Raw genomic sequence first — 23,055 nt, 5'->3', positions numbered from 1 at the left:
ACTAAAAAATGCAAAAAACTTAGCCAGGCGTGGTATGGGGCGCCTGTAATCCCAGCTACTTGGGAGGCTGAGGCACAGAATTGCTTGAACCAGGGAGGCGGAGGTTGCAGTGAGCCGAGATCGCGCCACTGCACTCCAGCCTGGTCGACAGAGCGAGACTCCGTCTCAAAAAAAAAAAAAAAAGAATATTCCTTTTCCAGGATTATCCTGAAGATTCAATAAAACCATGTTCATTAAGTGTTACGCACAGTGCCTGGCACATAACTTGCTGCACGGGTCCATGGTCCAGACAGAGGGACCAGGCACTTTCCAGCGCCTGGATCTGCAGACCCGAGGTCTTCTGTATTCTGGCCAACCTCGGTGTTGCAGCTGCTCTCTGGGCCTCAGTTTGCTTGAACTAAATGTAACGCGGCCAACTTTGGTAAACTTTGGGAATCCACCCAACCTAACTTTAGGGAGAGTATGGAGCCAGGGATGGCATTGTGAATCCGGAGGTCCGACACCATAAGAACCGGCAACGTAGCATCTGGGACCTTACTTCCCCCGGAAAAGCGCCAGCGGCGGCGCCCAGGCGCGCAGTGCAATGTGGGCCAGTAAGAGGCGCGGCTGGCCCCGCCCCCTGGGCCGCCCACGTGGCCAGCGCCACCTGCCTCATTGTGCCTAGGACTTCTCCAAACTCGCGCTGCGGAGTGAGTGACCAAGTTCCGGCCAGGTCGACCTCGAGGATCCAGAGGTGGAGACGGTACTACCTCCCAGCTCTGGTTTCCATCCCCTTCAGGTCCTTCCTTGGGAGGCGGGGAAGGAGGTCCACCCTGCGCGTGATCCTTTATGCCCGGCCCCTGCCCCTCCCTCCGGGTGGAGCTTCCTCCTCACCGCCAGACTTAAGCTAAGGACCGTTGGATCTTTGGCAGGGTGCAGAACTGAGCCCAGGCCACACTACTGTGTTCACGCTCTGTGCTTGTGCCAAGGTGAGTTTCTCTTGCTGCTGGCCTTTCTCCCAGAGGATATGGCCTAGATCCTTTACGACTGAATGTCAGCCCCCCGGGTTGAGCGAAGAGCGCAGGGCACTGGAGGGGACGAGACTTGGTTTCGGATTTGAGCTCTTCTTTTCTCTGTATGATCTTGCTAACTTCCCAGTTTCTCTGAACCTGTTTCCTCAGCAATAAAATGTGGTCCTACATTAGAACTGTAGCAACAATTGAGATAAAGCTTTGAAGGCGCACAGCGCATACTAGGTGATCTGTAAGTTTTAATTGCCATCTTTTTGTTTGCTCACCTACGTGCTTTTTCCAACTGCTCGGGCTTTCTTACGCAGGTGCAGGAATGGTTCTCGGAAGTGGAGGGAAATGGGGATAATTCTCTTACTTAGACGCCTGCCTCGAGTCTGGGAAAGTCCAACATGTTATTCTGTTGCCCCAGAACTCTGTTAAAGTGAGACACAGATCTGAACCTTCACTGGATGAGGCTACTGTTAATTAACTCTTCCCCTTCAGATGGTTCATACTCAGGGCTGCAGGCCTGTTACTTTTCCAAAATCTGTTTCCTTATCTTTGATACAGAAGCAATCTCAGTGTGATTCTATCTGGTCCACTGGGATTTTTTGCCGAGTATAGTAAAGTGCTTTGATATTCTTCAAGGGGATTCTTTCCAGATTTTCCAAGAAGTAAAGGAAGACGGTGATAGAGGCAGCGATTTCCTCAAATGTCCTTCCAGCTGGCCAAACTCAACCTGTCAAGATCTCTCCTCCATAAGCCATGTGTGTGTGAGTGTGTGTGTGGTGTGTGTGTGTGGTGTGTGTGTGTGTAATGTGTACATTGTATGTATGTATGTATGGGACAGGTACTCTAGGAGTTCAAGCAGATGACAGGCTCAGACCTCAAGGAGTAGCCAGGTTTGTGGGGGAAATTTATATATAAACAGAAGGAAAAATGTAGTGATGTGCACATGCTATTAGTACATGGAAGTAGCCATCCATTTAGTTATTTATTTTTTAGAGATGGATGGGGGTCTCTCACTCTGTTGCCCAGGCTGGAGTGTAGTGGTGAAATCCTTGCTCAGTGCAGCCTCAAATTTGTGGGCTCAAGTGATCCTGCCACCTCAGCCTTTGGACTATAAAGTGCACGCCACTGTGCCCAGTTAATCTTTAAAAAAAAGAAAAAAATTCTCCCTAGCAAGCACACTCGGAAAGAAAAAAACAAATTTTTGTAGAGACAGTGTCTCCCTTTGTTGCCCAGGTTTCAAGTGATCCTCCCGCCTCAGCCTGCCCAGGTGCCGAGATTACATGTATGAGCCACTGTACCTGGAAAGGAGCCAGAAATGTAAAGTGCTAGCTGAAGGATGAGCAGCACTTAGCCAAGCAAAGATAGGGTTTGGGGAAGGAAAGTGTGCAGACACCTAAAGTCAGGTAAGTAGTGTCACCCTGTTGAGTGTTCAAAGTCTGGAATACAGTCTGACATGAGGAGGTGGTGAAATGAGGAAGATAGGAGCCAGGTTTTGAGTAGCCTGGACTTTATCCTGAATATAGGGGAGAACTGCTGGAAGGGTTTGAGACTGGGAGTCACATGGTTGGATCTGGTGATGGACTGTGGGAAGAGGGACCACATTGGAAGCCGAGATCTGTGGTTTAAGTAAAGAGTGATGGTCAGCTGGGCACAGTGGCTCACGCCTGTAATCCCAGCACTTTGGGAGGCCGAGGCAGGAGGATCACCTGAGGTCAGGAGTTCGAGACCAGCCTGGCCAACATGGCAAAACCCTGTCTCTACTAAAAATACACAAAGTAGCTGGGTGTGGTAGCACACACCTGTAATCACAGCTACTCGGGAGGCTGAGGGAGGAGAATCACTTGAACCCGGGAGGCTGAGGTTGCAGTGAGGTGAGATCATGCCACTGCACTCCAGCCTGGGCAACAGAGTGAGACTCTGTCTCAAAAAAAAATTTAAAGAGGCAGGGTGCGGTGGCTCATGCCTGTAATACCAGCACTTTGGGAGACTGAGGCAGGCAGATCACGAAGTCAAGAGATGGAGACCATCCTGGCCAACATGGTGAAACCCCGTCTGTACTAAAGATACAAAAATTACCTGGGTGTGGTGGCATGCGCCTGTGGTCCCAACTACTGGGGAGGCTGAGGCAGGAGAATCAGTTGAACCTGGGAGGCGAAGGTTGTAGTGAGCTGAGATCACACCACTGTACTCCAGCCTGGTGACAGAGCAAGACTCTGTCTTAAAAAAAAAAAAAAAAGAGTAATGGTGGTCAGAGATGGGGCAGTGGCAGTGGAAGTAGATATGGATGGACTAGAGAAAGATTTAGGAATATATATTTTAAAATTCTTTTCACATACATCAAGAAGTACAGGAAGTATTATTGCAGTCTTAGGTTACATATTAGAGCATTCTCTTTTTCTGTATCTATAAGTATTAACAAGATTTAAAACCCAGCTAAACTGACAAAATCTGGCCAACACTACACATGTAAGGTGATTTTCCAAGCTGGCTTTTTTAGAAGTATAGAAGAGGCCAGGCACGGTGGCTCACGCCTGTAATCCCAACACTTTGGGAGGCCGAGGCGGGCGGATCACGAGGTCAGGAGATCGCGACCATCCTGGCTAACACGGTGAAACACTGTCTCTACTAAAAAATATAAAAACATTAGCTGGGCGTGGTGGCAGGCGCCTGTAGTCCCAGCTACTCAGGAGGCTGAGGCAGGAGAATGGCATGAACCTGGGAGGTGGAGTTGCAGTGAGCCGAGATCACGTCACTGCACTCCAGCCTGGGTGACAGAGCAAGACTTCGTCTCAAAAAAAAAAAAAAAAAAAAGTATAGGAGAAAGCCACACCTGTAATCCCAGCACTTTAGGAGGTCAAGGTGGGAGGGTCACTTGAGGCCAGAAGTTTGAGAGGGCAGCATAGTGAGACCCTATCTCTACAAAAGAAAAATAAGGCCAGGCGTGGTGGCTCACACTTATAATCCCGGCACTTTGGGAGCCTGAGGCAGAAGGATCACTTGAGCCCAGGAGTTTGAGACCAGCCTGGGCAACGAGGAGAAACCCCGTCTCTACGAAAAATACAAAAACTAAGCTGGACACGGTGGCCCATGCTTCTAGTCCCAGCTACGTGGGAGGCTGAATGGAGAAGATAGCTTGAGCCTGGGAGGTGGAGGTTGCAGTGAGCTGAGATCACACCACTGCCCTCCAGCCTGGACATTAGAGTAAGACTCTGTTTTAATGAATAAGTAAATAAATAAGCTGGGTGTGGTGACATGTGCCTGTAGTCCCAGCTACTTGGGATTGCTCCAGTCCAGGAGTTCGAGGCTGCAGTGAGTCATGAATGGGCCACTGCACTCCAGCCTGGGCAACAGAGTGAGACCCTGTCTCAAAAAGAAAAGTACAGGAGAAAATACTCTCCTCACCAACTACTCCCACACCAGCATTTGTGGGAGGCAGAGGAAAGGCCCATGCAGCCAGGAAACACTTATGTAGATATTGTTTCCTTTTTTTCCTGCGTCTTCTAGTTCCCTGCCTCCAAGCAGCAACTGTAGAGCCCTTTGAGAAAGAAAGAATTCAACAGAGGGAAGGAACCTATGCACTGAATTGGAAATAATAAAACCTGAGTCCTGATAATACCCCCCTCCCCACTCAACCCACACATCTCCCTTTCATACTTCAAGATAACATGAGGGGCCAGGCGCGGTGGCTCAAGCCTGTAATTCCAGCACTTTGGGAGGCTGAGACGGGTGGATCACGAGGTCAGGAGATCGAGACCATCCTGGCTAACACAGTGAAACCCCGTCTGTACTAAAAAATACAAAAAACTAGCTGGGCAAGGTGGCGGGTGCCTGTAGTCCCAGCTACTCGGGAGGCTGAGGCAGGAGAATGGCGTGAACCCAGGAGGCGGAGCTTGCAGTGAGCTGAGATCGCGCCACTGCACTCCAGCCTGGGCTACAGAGCAAGACTCCGTCTCAAAAAAAAAAAAAAAGATAACATGAGGGTTTCTGGCTGGGCACGGCAGGTCATGCCTATAATCCTAGTACGTTGGGCCGAGGTGGGTGGATTGCTTGAGGTCAGGAGTTTGAGACCAGTTTACCCAACATGGTGAAACCCCGGTCTCTACTAAAAATACAAAAAATTAACTGGGTGTGGTGGTGGGTGCCTGTAATCCCAGCTACTCTGGAGTCTGAGGCAAGAGAATCACTTGAACCTGGGAAGTAGAGGTTGCAGTGAGCCAAGATCATGCCACTGTACTCCAGCCTGGGTGACAGAGCAAGACTCCGTCTTAAAGAAAAAAAAAAAGCTAGTCGGGTGCAGTGGCTCACGCCTGCAATCTCAGCACTTTGGGAGGCTAAGGCAGGTAGATTACAAGGTCAGGAGTTTGAGACCAGCCTGGCCAATATAGTGAAACCCTGACTCTACTAAAAATATAAAAATTAGCCAAGCGTGGTGGCGGGCACCTGTAGTCCCAACTACTTGGGAGGCTGAGGCAGGAGAATTGCTTGAACCTGGGAGGTGGAGGTTGTGGTGAGCCAAGATTGTGTCATTGCTCTCCAGCCTGGGCAACAAGAATGAAACTCTGTCTCAAACAAAATAAATAAAATAAAAGATAGGCTGGGCACAGTGACTCACACCTGTAATCCCAGCACTTTGAAAAGCTGAGGCTGGTGGATCACCTGAGATCAGGAGTTCAAGACCAGCCTGGCCAATATGGTGAAATCCTGTCTCTACTAATAATACAAAAATTAGCTGGGTGTGGTAGCACACGCCTGTAATCCCAGCTACTCAGGAGGCTAAGGCAGGAGAATCGCTTGAACCCAGGAGGTGGAGGTTGCAGTGAGCCGAGATCGCGCCATTATACTCCAGCCTGGGTGACAAGAGTGAAACTCCGTCTCAAAAAAATAATAATAATAAAAAAGATAACATGAAGGTTTCTGAATGCTGCCAAAGGTCCAGATAGGCAGTTCCTGACAAGCCCGGAGTCTGGAATCTGTTAATGCACAGCTAGGCTGGAAAGCAGTGTATCAAGCAGAAGATGAGGAAGTCAGGAGCTGACTGAGGATGATTTTCTGTCTTAGAGAAGAACATCTATGTAGCACCTTCATTCTTCCCTAGGGAGCTCTTGTTCTTTGCACATCTCCTACCTCTTTCATCCCTGTCCTCCAAGCCTCAGCCCTTTTGGTGTTCAGTTTCACTAGCAAAAGAAAGGGAGAAGCAAGATTCAAGTTTCTTCTTCCTTTTCCCCTTAAGCCAGGGTGTTGTTCAAGCTTTCATCCCAGTTGTAATTTCAGAGCCTTCTCATGTGTGTTGGGTAATCTGCAAGAGGCCAACAGGTCATTGGGCAGTAAGCCCAGGAAACCTGCCTTAGACCCCGGTGGCAGCAGGCCACCAGGTTCCTCTTGTCAGGTCCAGACTTGCTTACTTGATCCCTTAGAAATTTGTGTCCTTGAAAAGTTTGATTATAAAGAGCATTGCCCTGGTAGTTTGTGGTCTGATGCTCAGATTGAACAGTTTCAATTTTGTTTTAGCAGAAAAGAGTGGTTTCCAAAATCAACTTAAACTAGATATAAAATTCTTCCTGGATCAGAAGTATTAGGAAAGACAGTGTTGGTGTATTGGCTTTACTCACGACTTGCTTTTTTTTTTTCTTTTTTTTTTTTGAGATGGAGTCTCACTCTGTGGCCCAGGTTGGAGTGCAGTGGCCTGATCTCAGTTCACTGCAACCTCTGCCTCCTAGGTTCAAGTGATTCTCCTGCCTCAGTTGCTCGAGTAGCTGGGATTACAGGCACGCACCACCATGCCCAGCTAATTTTTGTATTTTTAGTAGAGAGGGGGTTTCGCCATGTTGGCCAGGCTGGTCTCGAACTCCTGACCTCAAGTGATCCGCCTGCATTGGCCTCCCAAAGTGCTGGGATTACAGACGTGAGCCACTGTACCTGGCCTCAACTTATTATTATTATTATTATTTGAGACAGGATCTCACTCTGTTGCCCAGACTGGAGTGCAGTGGCGCTACATCGGCTCACTGCAACCTCCACCTCCTGGGTTCAGGCAGTTCTCATGTCTCAGCCTCCCAAGTAGCTGAGGTTACAGGCATGCGCCACCATGCACAGCTAATTTTTTTTTTTTTTTTTTTGAGCTGGAGTCTTGCTCTGTTGCCTAAGCTGGAGTATAGTGGCGCGATCTCAGCTCACTGCAACCTGTACCTCCCGAGTTCAAGCGATTCCTCCTGTCTCAGCCTCCTGAGTAGCTGGGACTACAGGCACATGCCATCACACCCGGCTAATTTTTGTATTTTTGATAGAGACGGGGTTTCACCATGTTGGTCAGGCTGGTCTCGAACTCCTGAGCTCAGGTGATCCGTCCGCCTCGGCCTCCCAGAGTGCTGGGATTACAGGCATGAGCCACCACTCCCGGCCACAGCTTGTCTTATTACTTGCTCTATCCTACATCCGTTTAGAACCTGGAAACTAAGATTATATTTATAAAGATATTGTTAGCAATTAAGTCAGTCCCAAGAGTGATATTCATGGAGTCTGATTCATGGTACCGATGAGATCAAGGGAAAAGGTTATATCTACCTCATTGGCTCTTGGTGTGAACGTTCTCTCTCCTTTTCTTTCACTTGGCTAACTCCTGTTCAGTTATTCTTTAGGACTTGACTCAGGAAGAGATGGCCTCCAAGAAGCCATCCTAGCAAGGTTACTCTTTTCTTGCCACCCTTTTGCAGCTCTTGTGCAGAATTTGATCAATGCTCTTATCACAGTGTACTGATATCACCTATTCCCATTACAAGACCATAAACTGAAGGAAGGCAGTTTAAATATTTAAACATGTTTTTCTCTTGGGTTTTGCACAAGAGTTGGAACATTCAATTTACTGATAAAATGAGTATTGTTGGGCCATTTGGTGACTTCTTATTTTCATAGCTTTCCAGAGGAGGAGGCTCCAGTTATCTTTGGTTGGAAATTTACTTGTATCTGTAATTAGTTATTTTTCTGCTGCACTGAAGTCATGTGTATAGTTTCCCCTTCCTGGTAAGAGTTCTTCCCCTTGACTCTTGGGAATTCTTATGAATCAGTGTCAATATTTCTTTGTCCTTTCCCTTTTCTGTAGCACATCACACATGTATCTACCGTGAGTATCTTTTTATAGGTCTGTGTTTATTTGCCTTTTTTCCATTAGCTCCTCCTTAGATCCTTGGTTTTGCCACTTCTTTTTTTTTTTTTTTTGAGATGGAGTCTCTCTCCGTTGCCCAGGCTGGAGTGCAGTGATGCGATCTCAGCTCACTGCAACCTCCGCCTTCTGGGTTCAAGTGATTCTCCTGCCTCAGGCTCCCGAGTAGCTGGGATTATAGGCACCTGCCACCACACCCAGCTAATTTTTGTGTTTTTAGTAGAGACGGGGTTTCACCACATTGGCCAGGCTGGTCTCGATCTCTTGACCTTGTGATTCACCTACCTCGGCCTCCCAAAGTGGCATGAGCCACTGTGCCCAGCCGGTTTTGCCACTTCTTAGCTGTTGATTTGGAGCAAATAACTTCACTTTTTTAAATTTTTTTTGAGATGGAATCTGGCTCTGTCATCTAAGCTGGAGTGCAGTGGCGCAGTCTTGGCTCACTGCAACCTCCGTCTCCCAGGTTCAAACGATTCTCCCGCCTCAGCCTCCAGAGTAGCTGGGACTACAGGCGTATGCCACCACGCCTAGATAATTTTTGTATTTTTTGGTAGAAATAGGGTTTTACCATGTTGGCCAGGCTGGTCTCTAACTTCTGACCTCAAGTGATCTGCCTGCCTTGGCCTCCCTATGTGCTCGTATTACAGGCGTGAGCCACAGTACCCAGTCTAACTTCACTTCTTTGAGCCTATTTTCTCAACTAAAAAATTAAAGATCTGGATATGGTGGCTCATACCTGTAATCCTGGCAACTCAGGGGGCTGAAGTGGGTGGATAGCTTGAGGCCAGAAGTTCAAGACCAGCCTGGGCAACCTAGCCAAACCCCATCTCTAAAAAAGTTTAAAAACATCCAGGTGTGCTGGCACAGGCCTGTAGTCCCAGCTACTTGGAAGGCTGAGGCAGGAATATCACTTGAGCTTAGGAGTTCAAGGCTGCAGTGAACCATGATCATACCACCGTTCTCCAACCTAGGAGACAGAACCAGACCCTGAGTCTAAAAAAGAGTTCCTTTTTTAGGACTCCCTTTACCTCCCTTTACCTCCCTTGTAGGAGCCCACTCAGGCCTACCAGCATGGCTGACCAGACCTCTGTGAAAGGTACTTAGAGAATAGAATCTCTGTAGTTCTTTTTTTGTTTTTTTCTGAGATAAAGTCTCACTCTGTTGCCCAGGCTGGAGTGCAGTGGCGTGATCTCAGCTCACTGCAACCTCCGCCTTCTGGGTTCAAGTGATTCTCCTGCCTCAGGCTCCCGAGTAGCTGGGATTATAGGCACCTGCCACCACACCCAGCTAATTTTTGTGTTTTTAGTAGAGACGGGGTTTCACCACATTGGCCAGGCTGGTCTCGATCTCTTGACCTTGTGATTCACCTACCTCGGCCTCCCAAAGTGGCATGAGCCACTGTGCCCAGCCGGTTTTGCCACTTCTTAGCTGTTGATTTGGAGCAAATAACTTCACTTTTTTAAATTTTTTTTGAGATGGAATCTGGCTCTGTCATCTAAGCTGGAGTGCAGTGGCGCAGTCTTGGCTCACTGCAACCTCCGTCTCCCAGGTTCAAACGATTCTCCCGCCTCAGCCTCCAGAGTAGCTGGGACTACAGGCGTATGCCACCACGCCTAGATAATTTTTGTATTTTTTGGTAGAAATAGGGTTTTACCATGTTGGCCAGGCTGGTCTCTAACTTCTGACCTCAAGTGATCTGCCTGCCTTGGCCTCCCTATGTGCTCGTATTACAGGCGTGAGCCACAGTACCCAGTCTAACTTCACTTCTTTGAGCCTATTTTCTCAACTAAAAAATTAAAGATCTGGATATGGTGGCTCATACCTGTAATCCTGGCAACTCAGGGGGCTGAAGTGGGTGGATAGCTTGAGGCCAGAAGTTCAAGACCAGCCTGGGCAACCTAGCCAAACCCCATCTCTAAAAAAGTTTAAAAACATCCAGGTGTGCTGGCACAGGCCTGTAGTCCCAGCTACTTGGAAGGCTGAGGCAGGAATATCACTTGAGCTTAGGAGTTCAAGGCTGCAGTGAACCATGATCATACCACCGTTCTCCAACCTAGGAGACAGAACCAGACCCTGAGTCTAAAAAAGAGTTCCTTTTTTAGGACTCCCTTTACCTCCCTTTACCTCCCTTGTAGGAGCCCACTCAGGCCTACCAGCATGGCTGACCAGACCTCTGTGAAAGGTACTTAGAGAATAGAATCTCTGTAGTTCTTTTTTTGTTTTTTTCTGAGATAAAGTCTCACTCTGTTGCCCAGGCTGGAGTGCAGTGGCGTGATCTCAGCTCACTGCAACCTCCGCCTCCTGGGTTCAAGTGATTCTCCTGCCTCAGCCTCTCGAGTAGCTGGGACTACAGGCGCCCGCCACCACGCCCGGCTGATTTTTTTTATTTTTAGTAGAGACGGGCCTTCACTGAGTTAGCCAGGATGGTCTTGATCTCCTGACCTCATGATCCACCCGCCTCGGCCTCCCAAAGTGCTGGGATTACAGGCGTGAGCTGCCGTGCCTGGCCGAGAATCTGTAGTTCTGACAACCTCCTGGGAACGTTAATTTCATTGCCAGAGAAGTGGTCCCTTCCTGGGCCTATTAAGTTACCTGGTCTCTTTCTCTCATAATGGCCTTTGCCTGCCTTACACTGGCTTGAGACCTTATTTAGTCAAGACTGGGTGCTTCTATGTGGCCATCCTGTTTTTGTTTTTAGATAGCGCAGTTCTTTAATAGAGATCTTTAGCCTGCCACAGAAAAGGGCATCCAAGCTGGTGGTCTGGTCAGTATTTGTTCAGGAGCTACTGGCCATGGTTGGTTTTGGGTACCCTGTCTCCACTGCCCTTGCTCACAGGTACATATATAACCATGTGTTTGTGCTCTACCTCTGTCCCCTCTTCCCCACCCCTTCCTGGCCCATACTTTATAGAGTGCAGTGGCATGATCTCTGCTCACTGCAACCTCCCCCTCCCAGGTTCAAGTGATTCTTGTGCCTCAGCCCCGCGAGTAGCTGGGACTGCAGGTGTGTGCCACCATGCCCAGATAATTTTTGTATTTTTAGTAGAGATGGGGTTTCACCATGTTGGCCCAGCTGGTCTTGAACTCTTTGTTTTTTTTTTTTTTTTTTTTTTTTGAGACAGAGTCTTGCTCTGTCGCCCAGGCTAGAGTGCAGTGGCCCGATCTCGGCTCACTGCAAGCTCCACCTCCCAGGTTCACACCATTCTCCTGCCTCAGCCTCCAGAGTAGCTGGGACTACAGGTGTCTGCCACCACACCTGGCTGATTTTTTTGTATTTGTAGTAGAGACAGTGTTTCACCGTGTTAGCCAGGATGGTCTCGATCTCCTGACCTCATGATCCACCCACCTCGGCCTCCCAAAGTGCTGGGATTACAGGCATGAGCCACTGTGCCTGGCCTTGAACTCTTGACCTCAGGTGATCTGTCCGCCTCGACCTCCCAGTGTGCTGGGATTACAGGCATGAGCCACTGTGCCCGGGCGTTTTGCAGTATTCTTGACAGTGGATATCTGAGATCTGAACAACAGCACTAACCCCAACACCATTCTCTTCCCATCTGTGTTTCAGGGGGCAATGGCGGCTTCCTGTGTTCTCCTGCACACTGGGCAGAAGATGCCTCTGATTGGTCTGGGTACCTGGAAGAGTGAGCCTGGTCAGGTGAGGGATGGGGGAAGAAAAGAAAAACTTGTTGAGCCTCTGCCTGCATTTTCCTAGCAGCCCCATCCCCATACTCCCCTTCCAGTGGGGATGAGCCTGGAGAGCAGTGGGAAGAGATGAAGAGACCAGTTATATACCCTGGGCTTCCCCAGCTGACTCAGAGAGTGGGCTGAGGGACCCAGCAGCGCCGGGGGCATAGGAAGGACATGTTTCTCTAACTGGATCTGCACTGAGTGCTGTGGCAGACATGTGGCCCCTCTGTGCCCATCCCTACGCTATGACCCCTAATACGGCAGTTATCACCCTGTGCTGTGATCATGTCTCCTCTCCCACACTGGGTTCTTTGAGGGCTTAGCCTCTCCCTACTGCTCAGTCCAGAATTAGGCACATAGAAGGTGTCAAGGTTTGAAGAATAACTAGGTGGATTGTATAGACCAAAGGTCAGCAAGCTTTTTTTTTTTTTTTTTTTTTTTTACTACTTGAGACAGAGTCTTGCTGTGTTGCCCAGGCTGGAGTGCAGTGGCACGTTCTTGGCTTATGGCAGCCTTGACCTCCTAGGCTCAAAAGTGACCCTCCCACCTCAGCCTCCTGAGTAGCTGGGACCACAGGCACACACTAACATACAGGTCCAGCAAACTTTTTTTTTTTTTTTTTTTTTAAGTGGAGCAATCCTTTATTTTTTATTTATTTATTTATTTTTTTTGAGACAGAGTCTCGCTCTGTCGCCCAGGCTGGAGTGCAGTGGCCGGATCTCAGCTCACTGCAAGCTCCGCCTCCCGGGTTTACGCCATTCTCCGGCCTCAGCCTCCTGAGTAGCTGGGACTACAGGCGCCCGCCACCTCGCCCAGCTAGTTTTTTGTATTTTTTAGTAGAGACGGGGTTTCACCGGGTTAGCCAAGATGGTCTCGATCTCCTGACCTCGTGATCCGCCCGTCTCGGCCTCCCAAAGTGCTGGGATTACAGGCTTGAGCCACCGCACCCGGCCAATCCTTTATTTTTACACACTTTGACAAGGAGGTTTTCCGTAAACAACCTTTCCAGTGGAGAACAGAGAATGGGAAAATCAGCCTCCAGACGTCACCAGCTGCTCTGCTCAGGGCCGAGGCTCCTCCTTGCCAATGTGGTGAGGTGGAGGGGTGTACTTCCCTTCCTTTATCAGCTTATCCCGCTGCCTCCTGATGGCACCCGCACGTCTCATCGTTTTCTGCCGAAGCAAACACTCTACAAAATCATCATATTCTATCTTGCACTCTTTCTCTGCCCGGATAGCACCAATTCCATGTGCACATTCTATCCATTCTTTTTCAAAAGCATGGCATCGAGTAGCAAGCTTGTAGGGCTGTTCAGCACTCTGGATTGTCCACCATCGATCTATGTTAAGGCCTAACCTTTTCTGGATGTCCAAGAAAGGCATGGCGATCCAATGCTCGTACCCTTGTCTCTTCTCTGGCCGCCGCTTCAGGACGACTCAACTTTTTTTTTTTGAGACTGAGTCTCACTCTGTTCCCCAGGCTGGAGTACAGTGGCGTGATCTTGGCTCACTGCAACCTCCGCCTCGTGGGTTCAAGTGATTCTCGTGCCTCAGCCTCCTAAGTAACTGGGACTACAGGCACGAGCCACCACACCTGGTTAATTTTTTTATTTTTAGTAGAGACAGGGTTTTACCATATTGGCAAGGCTGCTTTCGAACTCCTGACGTCAGGTGATCCACCTGCCTTGGCCTCCCCAAGTGCTGGGATTACAGGTGTGAGCCACCTCACCCAGTCACAAACTTTTTTTTAAAGAACAAGATGGGGCCAAGTGTGGTGGCTCATACCTGTAATCCCAGCACTTGGGAAGGCCGAGGCAGGAAGAGTGCTTGAGCCCAGGAATTTGAGACCAGACTGGGCAATACAGTGAGACCCCATTTCTACAAAAAATTTAAAAAATTAGAATGTGCCTGTGGTCCCAACTACTCGAGAGGCTGAGTTAGGGGGATTGCTGGAGTCCTGGAAGCCAAGGCTGCAGTGACCTATGATCACACCACTGCACTCCAGCCTGGACAGAGCGAGGCCATCTTAAAAAAAAAAAAAAAAGTAGGCTGGACACTGTGGCTCACGCCTGTAATCCCAGCACTTTGGGAGGCCAAGGCAGGTAGATCACAAGGTCAGGAGTTCGAGGCCAGCTTGGCAAATATGGTGAAACCCCGTCTCTACTAAAAATACAAAAATTAGCCGGGCATGGTGGCACACGCCTGTAATCCCAGCTACTTGGGAGGCTGAGGCAGGAGAATTGCTTGAACCTGGGAGGCAGAGGTTGCAGTGAGCCACAATTATGCCACTGTACTCCAGCCTAGGCAACAGAGCAAGACGCCGTCTAGGGGAACAAAAATTAAGGAAAAGAAAATTAAAAAACAATTAGATTATATTGGACAAGTTACAGATGGAGGTGATTATATACTCACGTGACCTTGTAATAAGTAACCACTTAAGCTGGGTGCAGTGGCTCATGCCTGTAATCCCAGCACTTTGGAAGGCTGACGCGGGCAGATCACCTCAGGTTGGGAGTTTGAGACCAGCCTGACCAACACAGAGAAACCCCGTCTACTAAAAATATAAAATTAGCCAGGCGTGGTGGTGCATGCCTGTAATCCCAGCTACTCAGGAGTCTGAGGCAAGAGAATCGCTTGAATCCGGGAGGCGGAGGTTGCAGTGAGCCGAGATCGTGCCATTGCACTCCAGCCTGGGTAACAAGAGCAAAACTCCATCCCAAGAAAAATAATAATAAAATAAATACATAACCACTTAAAAATGTAAATGTAGTTCTTAACTCAAGGACTATTAAAGTTGATGATTGACCCCTGGTGTGGACCCTCCCAGCTGAGGGGAGTCTGGGAGTGTAGACCTGCTCTCTTAGGGTGGACGTAGCTCCTGCCTGGAATGGGGCATTTCCCCAGCGCTTCTTCCTTCTTCCTTGGAAATCTGGAGTCAGAGTGAAGACAAGTTTGGGGATTACGTTTGAGAGAAGTACCAGCAGAGAGAACAGATTCTTCTATCTGGAACTTAAACTGGTATTTGTGGTGTGCTTGGATGACCTATGTCTTTTTTCCTTTTGCTTTCTTTCCTATAGCTGCTTAGGAGCTTGGAGCCAGGGTCCCTGTGCTTCAGGCAGGCACTTGTCACAGCCTCGGACAAGTCCATGAGCTAGGTCAAGGCAGGGGGTGGGGGCCACAGCCAAGGCCAAGTCGGGGCATAGAACAGCAGGGGTCAGATGTTAAGGGAAGTACGTCTGCACCCAGGTGGGTATCTTGAATACTATGCCAGGCACCCACAATAAGAGCTTTGGGTGCTTTGTGTCTAAGGCTGGGTACCCTTGGTTCTGCTGCTGATGCCATGTTTCCAGTCTGGATTTTAGCAAAATTAACTAACCCATCCTTCTACCTGATGCCTGTTTTCTTCTCTCTCATTAGGGGGTTCTGGGTCCAGCTTTCAGCCCACTTATCTGCCTTCCTTAATCTTTTCCCCCTTCTAACCTCTTTTGCTGGCCTGTGCTCTCAGAGCTCCCAGAGTCTCTCTACATGACTTCCTGTATGTTGTTGGCCTAGGAATTTTTTCTTATGTTTCTCTAACTAGCTCCTTAGAACCTGGAACTTGTTTCTATGGTCTATACTTCTTTTTTCTGTCTATTTATCCATCTGTCTTCTGATTGAAAAAAAATTTTTTATTATTTATTTTTTAAATTTTTAAAAATTTATTTATTTAATTTATTTTTGAGATGGAGTCTTGCTCTGTCGCCTAGGCTGGAGTGCAGTGGCACGATCTCAGCTCACTGCAAGCTCCGCCTCCCAGGTTTACGCCATTCTCCTGCCTCAGCCTCCCAAGTAGCTGGGACTACAGGTGCCCGCCACAATGTCCGGCTAATTTTTTGTATTTTTAGTAGAGACAGGGTTTCACCATGTTAGCCAGGATGGTCTCGATCTCCTGACCTTGTGATCTGCCCGCCTTGGCCTCCCAAATTGCTAGGATTACAGGCGTGAGCCACTGCGCCCAGCCAATTTTTTTTTTTTTTTTTTTGAGACGGAGTTTCACTCTTGTTGCCCAGGCTGGAGTACAATGGCACCATCTTGGCTCACTGCAACCTCCACTTCCCGGGTTCAAGCGATTCTCTTGCCTCAGCCTCCCAAGTACCTGGGATTATAGGCATGTACCACCATGCCCAGCTAATTTTGTATTTTTAGTAGGGACGGGGTTTCTCCATGTTGGTTAGGCTGATCTCAAACTCCCGACCTCAGGTGATCCGCCTGCCTCGGCCTCCCGAAGTGCTGGGATTACAGATGTGAGCCACCATGCCTGGCCTTTATTTAAAAAAAAAAAAAATTGTTTTTAATTTTTTTTGGTTTTTTTTTGTGTGTGTTTTTTTGAGATGTAGTCTCACTCTGTCTCACCCAGGATGGAGTGCAGTGGCATGATCTCAGCTCACTGCAGCCTCCTTCTCCTGGGTTCAAGCGATTCTTCTATCTCAGCCTCTTGAGTAGCTGGGACTACAGGCATGTGCCATCATGCACAGCTAATTTTTGTATTTTTAGTAGAGATGGAGTTTCACCATGTTGGCCAGGCTGGTCTTGAACCCCTGACCTCAGGTGATCCATCTGCCTCGGCTTCCCAAAGTGAGCCACCACGCCTGGCCTTAATTTTTTTTTTTAAGAGGTGGGGGTTCTCGCTATGTTGACTAGGCTAGTCTCAAACTCCTGCCCTCAAGCAATCCTCCCATGTCTGCCTCCCGAAGTCCTAGGATTACAGGCATGAGCCACCATGCTCAGCCTGAAAAAATATTTACTAAAGCCCTCTTTATGGTAGATGCCGGAAAAATATTGTTAGTTTTTGCTAGACCTTGCTGAGATGGCTTGGGTAGGAAGGCATCTTAGAGACTGGTTGGGGTGGGAGCAGAGCAAAGGGTTTGGAGCCTCTGAAGAGGCTTCTGGTCCCTTAGACTGAAACTATCTTCCATCTTTCTTTTTTTTTTTTGCGACGGAGTTTCGCTCTTGCTGCCAAGGCTGAAGTGCAGTGGCACAATCTCAGCTCACTGCAACCTCTGCCTCCTGGGTTCAAGTGATTCTCCTGCCTCAGCCTCCTGAGTAGCTAGGATTACAGGCACCTGCCACCACACCCGGCTAATTTTGTATTTTTAGTAGAGATGGGGTTTCACCTTGTTGGCTAGGCTGACCTCCAGCTGGCCAGGCTGGTCTCGAACTCCTGACCTCAGGTGATCTGCCCACCTCAGCCTCCCAAAGTACTGGGATTACAGTACAGGCATGAGCCACCGTGCCCAGTTCATCTTCCGTCTTTTCACCTCCACTGCATAGATGTGCCTGCTATATTTCTGACCGCCCCTCCCCGAGCATTGACCTTGGGGTGGCGACAGTAGAAGGCTGAAACCAATAGAGCTGAAACCTCTGCTTCTCTCACCTGGCAGGTAAAAGCAGCTGTTAAGTATGCCCTTAGTGTAGGCTACCGCCACATTGATTGTGCTGCTATCTACGGCAATGAGCCTGAGATTGGGGAGGCCCTGAAGGAGGACGTGGGACCAGGCAAGGTAAGGACTAGGGTTGTGAAGAGAGGTGGGGTGAGAGAACTTAGAAGCTGGGGCTGGGGCCCAGCTGGAGGGAATCTGGCATCAGCTTCCTTCCGTTCCTCTCCCAGAGTTGAGCGTGGGTGAGACCAGGTGTTTGTGGCTCTTCTCACTGTAGGCCCTTCCCCCTGTACTAGGCGGTGCCTCGGGAGGAGCTGTTCGTGACATCCAAACTGTGGAACACCAAGCACCACCCCGAGGATGTGGAGCCTGCCCTCCGGAAGACTCTGGCTGACCTCCAGCTGGAGTATCTGGACCTGTACCTGATGCACTGGCCTTATGCCTTTGAGTGAGCCTTGCCAGAGCCTCATCTGGGGAATCAGGGGGTTTAGCAGGATGATGTTAGTAACTTATTGTAAGTCACAGCAGCAGAGCAGGATACAAACACTCATTTGCATGGCAAGCTGAGGAGCCTGACCTGGGATCTTAGCCTCTTCTGCTACAGCAGCTTAGCTGTAGCTACAGGAGTTTAACTCTAGAAAAATGAAGGCAGTCTCACATGGTATTTACCCTAGGGTGTGCACCTGTAACCCTCCTGCTCCCTTTATTCATTCAGAAAAGGTGCTGACTTTTCTGTTGAGCATCTGGGGTTAGAGTAATAAGTACGTCTCAGCAGAAGATGTGAGAGGAGCCCACCATTAGTGCCGTGCCCTGTGCTGGAAGAAGGGCGGATAACTCCCTGAGGATGAGTTAAGAAAGACTTCCTAGGGGAGAGGAGATATCTAGGTCTAGGAAGAGGAGGGGGCATAGGCATTCCATGTAAACTTAACACCTGAGTTACGATCTGAAAGGATGAAAAAGCATGACTATTTTTAGCTGGGCATGGTGGCTCACACCTGTAATCCCAGCACTTTGGGAGGCTGAGGCGGGCAGATCATGAGGTCAGGAGATCGAGACCATCCTGGCTAACACAGTGAAACCCTGTCTCTACTAAAAATACAAAAAAATTAGCCAGGTGTAGTGGCAGGCGCTTGTAGTCCCAGCTACTCAGGAGGCTGAGGCAGGAGAATGGCGTGAACCCGGGAGGCGGAGCTTGCAGTGAGCCAAGATCGCGCTGCTGCACTCCAGCCTGGGCGACAGAGTGAGACTGTGTCTCAAAAAAAAGAAAGAGAGGCCGGGCACGGTGGCTCAAGCCTGTAATCCCAGCACTTTGGGAGGCCGAGACGGGCGGATCACTAGGTCAGGAGATCGAGACCATCCTGGCTAACAGGGTGAAACCCCGTCTCTACTAAAAAATACAAAAAAAGCTAGCCGGGCGACGTGGCGGGCGCCTGTAGTCCCAGCTACTCGGGAGGCTGAGGCAGGAGAATGGCGTAAACCCGGGAGGTGGAGCTTGCAGTGAGCTGAGATCCGGCCACTGCACTCCAGCCCGGGGACAGAGCGAGACTCCGTCTCAAAAAAAAAAAAAAAAAAAAAAAAAAAAAAAAAAAAAAGAAAGAAAGAAAAAAGAAAAAGCATGGCTTTTTAAAAATTCTTGGCCCTTTGTCCTCTCTGGGATTGGAGTTTGGGACACAGAGTGGCTGGATAGTCAGGTAGGGCAGAAGCCTGGCATTTGTGTCCACACTTGGTGGGGCTGTCTCTCACTCAGGCGGGGAGACAACCCCTTCCCGAAGAATGCTGATGGGACCATATGCTACGACTCCACCCACTATAAGGAGACTTGGAAGGCTCTGGAGGCACTGGTGGCTAAGGGGCTGGTGCGGGCGCTGGGCCTGTCCAACTTCAATAGTCGGCAGATCGATGACATACTTAGTGTGGCCTCCGTGCGTCCAGCTGTCTTGCAGGTAAGGACAGCAAGCAGATGAGTGGTTTAGGGGTTGGGTGCTCAAGAGCATGAGTGAGCAAACAATGGATCTGCTTAAGGGAGATGGCTAGCAAGTTGTCAGAGTGTTGGTGCAGAAGTCCTCTGCCTAAAGGTGGGCATTGAAGCAGTGGGAGAGAATGAAATTGCCAATGGGAAATGGTGAGAAAAACAGGCTGAAGGGGAGTGGGGGAGTCAGCAATAGGGGGTTGGTCCAGACATGCATGTCTGGGATGGCCAAGCAAGCTGGGTGTGACCACTTCATGGTGATGGGTTATTCTTTGGCTCAGGTGGAATGCCACCCATACTTGGCTCAGAACGAGCTAATTGCCCACTGCCAAGCACGTGGCCTGGAGGTAACTGCTTATAGCCCTTTGGGCTCCTCTGATCGTGCATGGCGTGATCCTGATGAGCCTGTCCTGCTGGAGGAACCAGTAGTCCTGGCATTGGCTGAAAAGTATGGCCGATCTCCAGCTCAGATCTTGCTCAGGTACGGGGCAGTCTTAGGGAGAGGGCCCTGGGTTGGGAGGCAAGGGTTAAGGGATTTCTTGTTTCAGTGTCTGAGTGAGGCTGAGGATCTTGCCCTGTGATCTGGAGGGAGGCCACTCTAGGCATATTCCCCATTTCAGCAGGGCTCAGGTGCTCTAGGAGCTTAGGGAAGGCTGCATGGAGAACAAAATAATGCTTATGAATACTGACTCCTTTTCCTCATCTATCTAATCCCCCAACTTAGGTGGCAGGTCCAGCGGAAAGTGATCTGCATCCCCAAAAGTATCACTCCTTCTCGAATCCTTCAGAACATCAAGGTACTTGGTAATGGGTTCTATCTTCTTTAGCTCTTTGGGACATTTTCTTGGCCCTGACTCTACCTGGGTAAAAAGGTAGTGTTGTGGAACCCCAGCTTCTGCTCACAAAGCTGTTGTTCCTGAACCCCACTCTCCATCCTCAGGTGTTTGACTTCACCTTTAGCCCAGAAGAGATGAAGCAGCTAAATGCCCTGAACAAAAATTGGCGATATATTGTGCCTATGCTTATGGTGAGGATGTATCAGGCCCCTAGACTTGGCGAATGTGAGATTTGGGGTGGGATTCTGGCCCAGGTGTGACCTCAGGCTTGTTGGTTGTGAGAGGGACACAATGTTGTGGGTGGGATTGCTATGCTGGACATAGTGCTCTCATTTCTCTTTATTGAGCTCAGGGAAGTAGTATGGCTCAGGGATAAGGCATATAACCTGTGAGTCTCAGTGCTGCTTCTTGATATCTTGCAACCTAGAGCAAGTTATTAAAGTTCTCCAAGCCTCAGCTTCCTATGTGTAAAATGAGCCCAGTTCCTGACATGTAGTAGATTCTCAGTAAATGATATGAGGAGAGCCCAGAAGGCATTGTTGACCTCACTCGAGGGGTTGGGTTGGGAGGGAAGTCTGCTGTGCTTAGGGAAATAAATGGTTCCTGGCCTCTTGATCTCAGTTGAGACTGCACACTCTTAGGGGCAGGGGCAGCTACGTATCAGGCTATGGGTTTGGTGCTAGAATGCTGTTGATACTGTGATGTTCTCTGAGATGGGGATCCTGGCCACTGCCATCTGATGTAATGTTGTACACAGATTAGTTTGTTTAGGAAGATTTGGGGAAGATGCCTGGAGTCTTTGGAATGGCAACTCCTGCTGATGCAGTAATCTATCTGTCTCTCTTTCCAGGTGGATGGGAAGAGAGTCCCAAGGGATGCAGGGCATCCTCTGTACCCCTTTAATGACCCGTACTGAGACCACAGCTTCTTGGCCTCCCTTCCAGCTCTCCAGCTAATGAAGTCCTGCCACAGTGGAAAGAGGGAGTTAATAAAGCCATTGGAGCATCCATATTGCTTGCTTGTCTTATTTGCCTGGTCAGGCCTGAGATGGAGGCTGTTTCCCTCAGGGATGACAGACCTAGGGCTGCTGGATGTGACCTGCCCTTGAAGCCCAAATATTCGTTCTGGAGGAACCTGTGAAGAGGCTGAGTAATTCCTTATCCTTGCATTAGGCACGTTGGGAAGTAGCGCCATCTACTGGCAAATCTTAAGCACTGCAATGCTTCCCTAGAGTCTTCAAGAATGCCTCAGGAGTGAGCAATCAGGGCAATGATTGTCCTATTGGTTTCAAGGCAGTGCTGGACCTGGGCCCTGAGTTTCCATCCCCCTGTCCTGATCAGTGCCTAGGTTTAGCAATATGAAGAGTCCAAACGACTTACATTCAGAAGTTAGGGAATCGCAGCTTGCAAAATCACAAAAGGTGGGGACAGGGGCTTTTTCCATCAGACACTATGGTCAGTGTGCATAGGTGACCTGCAGGAGGCAGAGTCCAGCCCAGACCTTGTCACTTGGCCCCTAAGGCCCTATCTTATGCACTTTTTATTGGTGGCCACCAGAGGCCACTGATAAACAGGTTTTAGGAAGGTTTTTGGCAAATCTCTCTAAACTCCAGTCACGTGAAACTCATTTTACTTTCCCAAACTGTTGCTCTTCTTTCAAGAAGTATTTATTGGGTACTTATGGGTTAGGCATGATGCTAGGCCCTGGGGATATAGCTATAACCAAGACACAGAAGTCCCTACAGCCTACTTGAGGAGACAGACTAAGTAATTGCATATTAGTTTAATTACAGTTGGAAGAAGTGTTATGAGAAGTGCAGGGTGAGTAGCCTACTTATTTAATCAGCTAAGATTGAAAGATGAATAGGGATTAATTAGTTAAAGGAGGTAAGAGTGGGAACAGCATTCCATACAAATTGGACAGCTTAGGGAAAAGTCTTGAAACTGGAAGATGCTGCTGGAAAAACCTAAAGAAGATTTGTATTGACAGCAACTAAAAGTAAGGGGGACCTGGCGGTAGAGGTGATAGCATAAAACAATGCTAGAATTTTTAGGAACTGATGATTGGAAGGCCTAGAAGACTGTTGAGATTTCTATTATTTTTTTTTTTTTGAATTGAGGTCTCTGTCACCAAGGCTCTAGTGTAGTGGCACAATTGTGGCCCACTGCAGCCTTGAACTCCTGGGCTCAATCCTGATTTTTAAAATATTTTTGGCTGGGTGTGGTGGCTCACGCCTGTAATCCCAGCACTTTGGGAGGCCAAGGTGGGTGGATCACCTGAGGTCGGGAGTTTGAGACCAGCCTGACCAACATGGAGAAACCCCATTTCTACTAAAAATACAAAATTAGCCGGGCATGGTGGCACATGCCTGTAATCCCAGCTACTCGGGAGGCTGAAGCAGGAGAATCACTTGAACCAGGAGGCAGAGGTTGTGGTGAATCGAGATTGTGCCATTGCACTCCAGCCTGGGCAACAAGAGCAAAACTCCATCTCCAAAAAAATATATATATATTATATATATGTATATATAAATAATATATATATATAAAATATTATTTTTTGAGATAGTGTGTTGTGATGTTGCCTAGTCTGATCTTGAACTCCTGGGCTCAAGGGATCCTTCTGTCTTGGCCTCCCAGAGTGCTAGGATTATAGGTGTGAGTCACTGCACCCAGCTCCAGTTTTTTTTCTTTTTTTCCCTTAATGCAATGGGAAACGATGGAAGAGTTTTCAGCAGGAGTAACATGTCATAATTTGTGCCTTACAACAGCATGGTGGCTCATGCCTGTAATCCTACTACTTTGGGAGGCTGAAGAAGGCTGATTGCTTGAGCCTAGGAGTTTGGGACTAGCCTGGGCTTCATGGCAAAATCCTGTCTCTACAAAAAATACAGAAATTAGCTGGGCATGGTGGCATGCACCTATAGTCCCAGCTAGTTGGGAGGCTGAGGTGGGAGGATCACCTGAGCCTGGGGAGACTGACGCTGCAGT

At 48.8% G+C, this 23,055-nt stretch overlaps 2 protein-coding genes across 7 annotated transcripts; one reads left to right on the top strand and one right to left on the bottom strand.

Annotated features, from left to right (window-relative positions):
- Positions 1 to 613: 613 nt before the first annotated feature.
- Positions 614 to 21,074, top strand: LOC105494942 (aldo-keto reductase family 1 member A1). Of its 6 annotated transcripts, none has more exons than XM_011764000.3 (10): positions 614 to 742; positions 912 to 968; positions 11,723 to 11,812; positions 17,264 to 17,383; positions 17,557 to 17,708; positions 19,008 to 19,203; positions 19,511 to 19,710; positions 19,954 to 20,026; positions 20,170 to 20,256; positions 20,916 to 21,074. In XM_011764000.3, exons 3-10 carry the CDS (start codon positions 11,729 to 11,731, stop codon positions 20,979 to 20,981), a joined length of 978 nt encoding a protein of 325 aa, XP_011762302.1. In that variant the 5' UTR covers positions 614 to 742; positions 912 to 968; positions 11,723 to 11,728; the 3' UTR covers positions 20,982 to 21,074. The 6 variants fall into 6 exon arrangements, with proteins under 6 accessions (XP_011762302.1, XP_011762303.1, XP_011762304.1 ...); XM_011764001.3 differs by having other exon boundaries at positions 636 to 778; XM_011764002.3 differs by having other exon boundaries at positions 642 to 733.
- Positions 12,788 to 13,275, bottom strand: LOC105494941 (NADH dehydrogenase [ubiquinone] iron-sulfur protein 5-like). Its single transcript, XM_011763997.3, has one exon. The coding sequence runs from the start codon at positions 13,224 to 13,226 to the stop codon at positions 12,906 to 12,908; it is 321 nt and encodes a 106-aa protein (XP_011762299.1). The 5' UTR covers positions 13,227 to 13,275; the 3' UTR covers positions 12,788 to 12,905.
- Positions 21,075 to 23,055: the final 1,981 nt, after the last annotated feature.

The sequence above is a fragment of the Macaca nemestrina genome, chromosome 1 (assembly GCF_043159975.1).
Source record: "Macaca nemestrina isolate mMacNem1 chromosome 1, mMacNem.hap1, whole genome shotgun sequence".
Lineage (NCBI taxonomy): Eukaryota > Metazoa > Chordata > Mammalia > Primates > Cercopithecidae > Macaca > Macaca nemestrina.
Note: the sequence above shows the minus strand (reverse complement) of the source record. Positions and strands in the feature narration are given on the sequence as shown.

Excerpts from the sequence above, each read along its gene's own strand:
- LOC105494941 (XM_011763997.3), bottom strand. The coding sequence starts at position 13,226 with ATGCCTTTCTTGGACATCCAGAAAAGGTTAGGCCTTAACATAGATCGA.
- LOC105494942 (XM_011764000.3), top strand. The coding sequence starts at position 11,729 with ATGGCGGCTTCCTGTGTTCTCCTGCACACTGGGCAGAAGATGCCTCTG. Across the intron at positions 19,204-19,510 it reads TGCGTCCAGCTGTCTTGCAG|GTGGAATGCCACCCATACTT; the intron begins GTAAGGACAGCA and ends TCTTTGGCTCAG. Across the intron at positions 19,711-19,953 it reads CCAGCTCAGATCTTGCTCAG|GTGGCAGGTCCAGCGGAAAG; the intron begins GTACGGGGCAGT and ends CCCCCAACTTAG.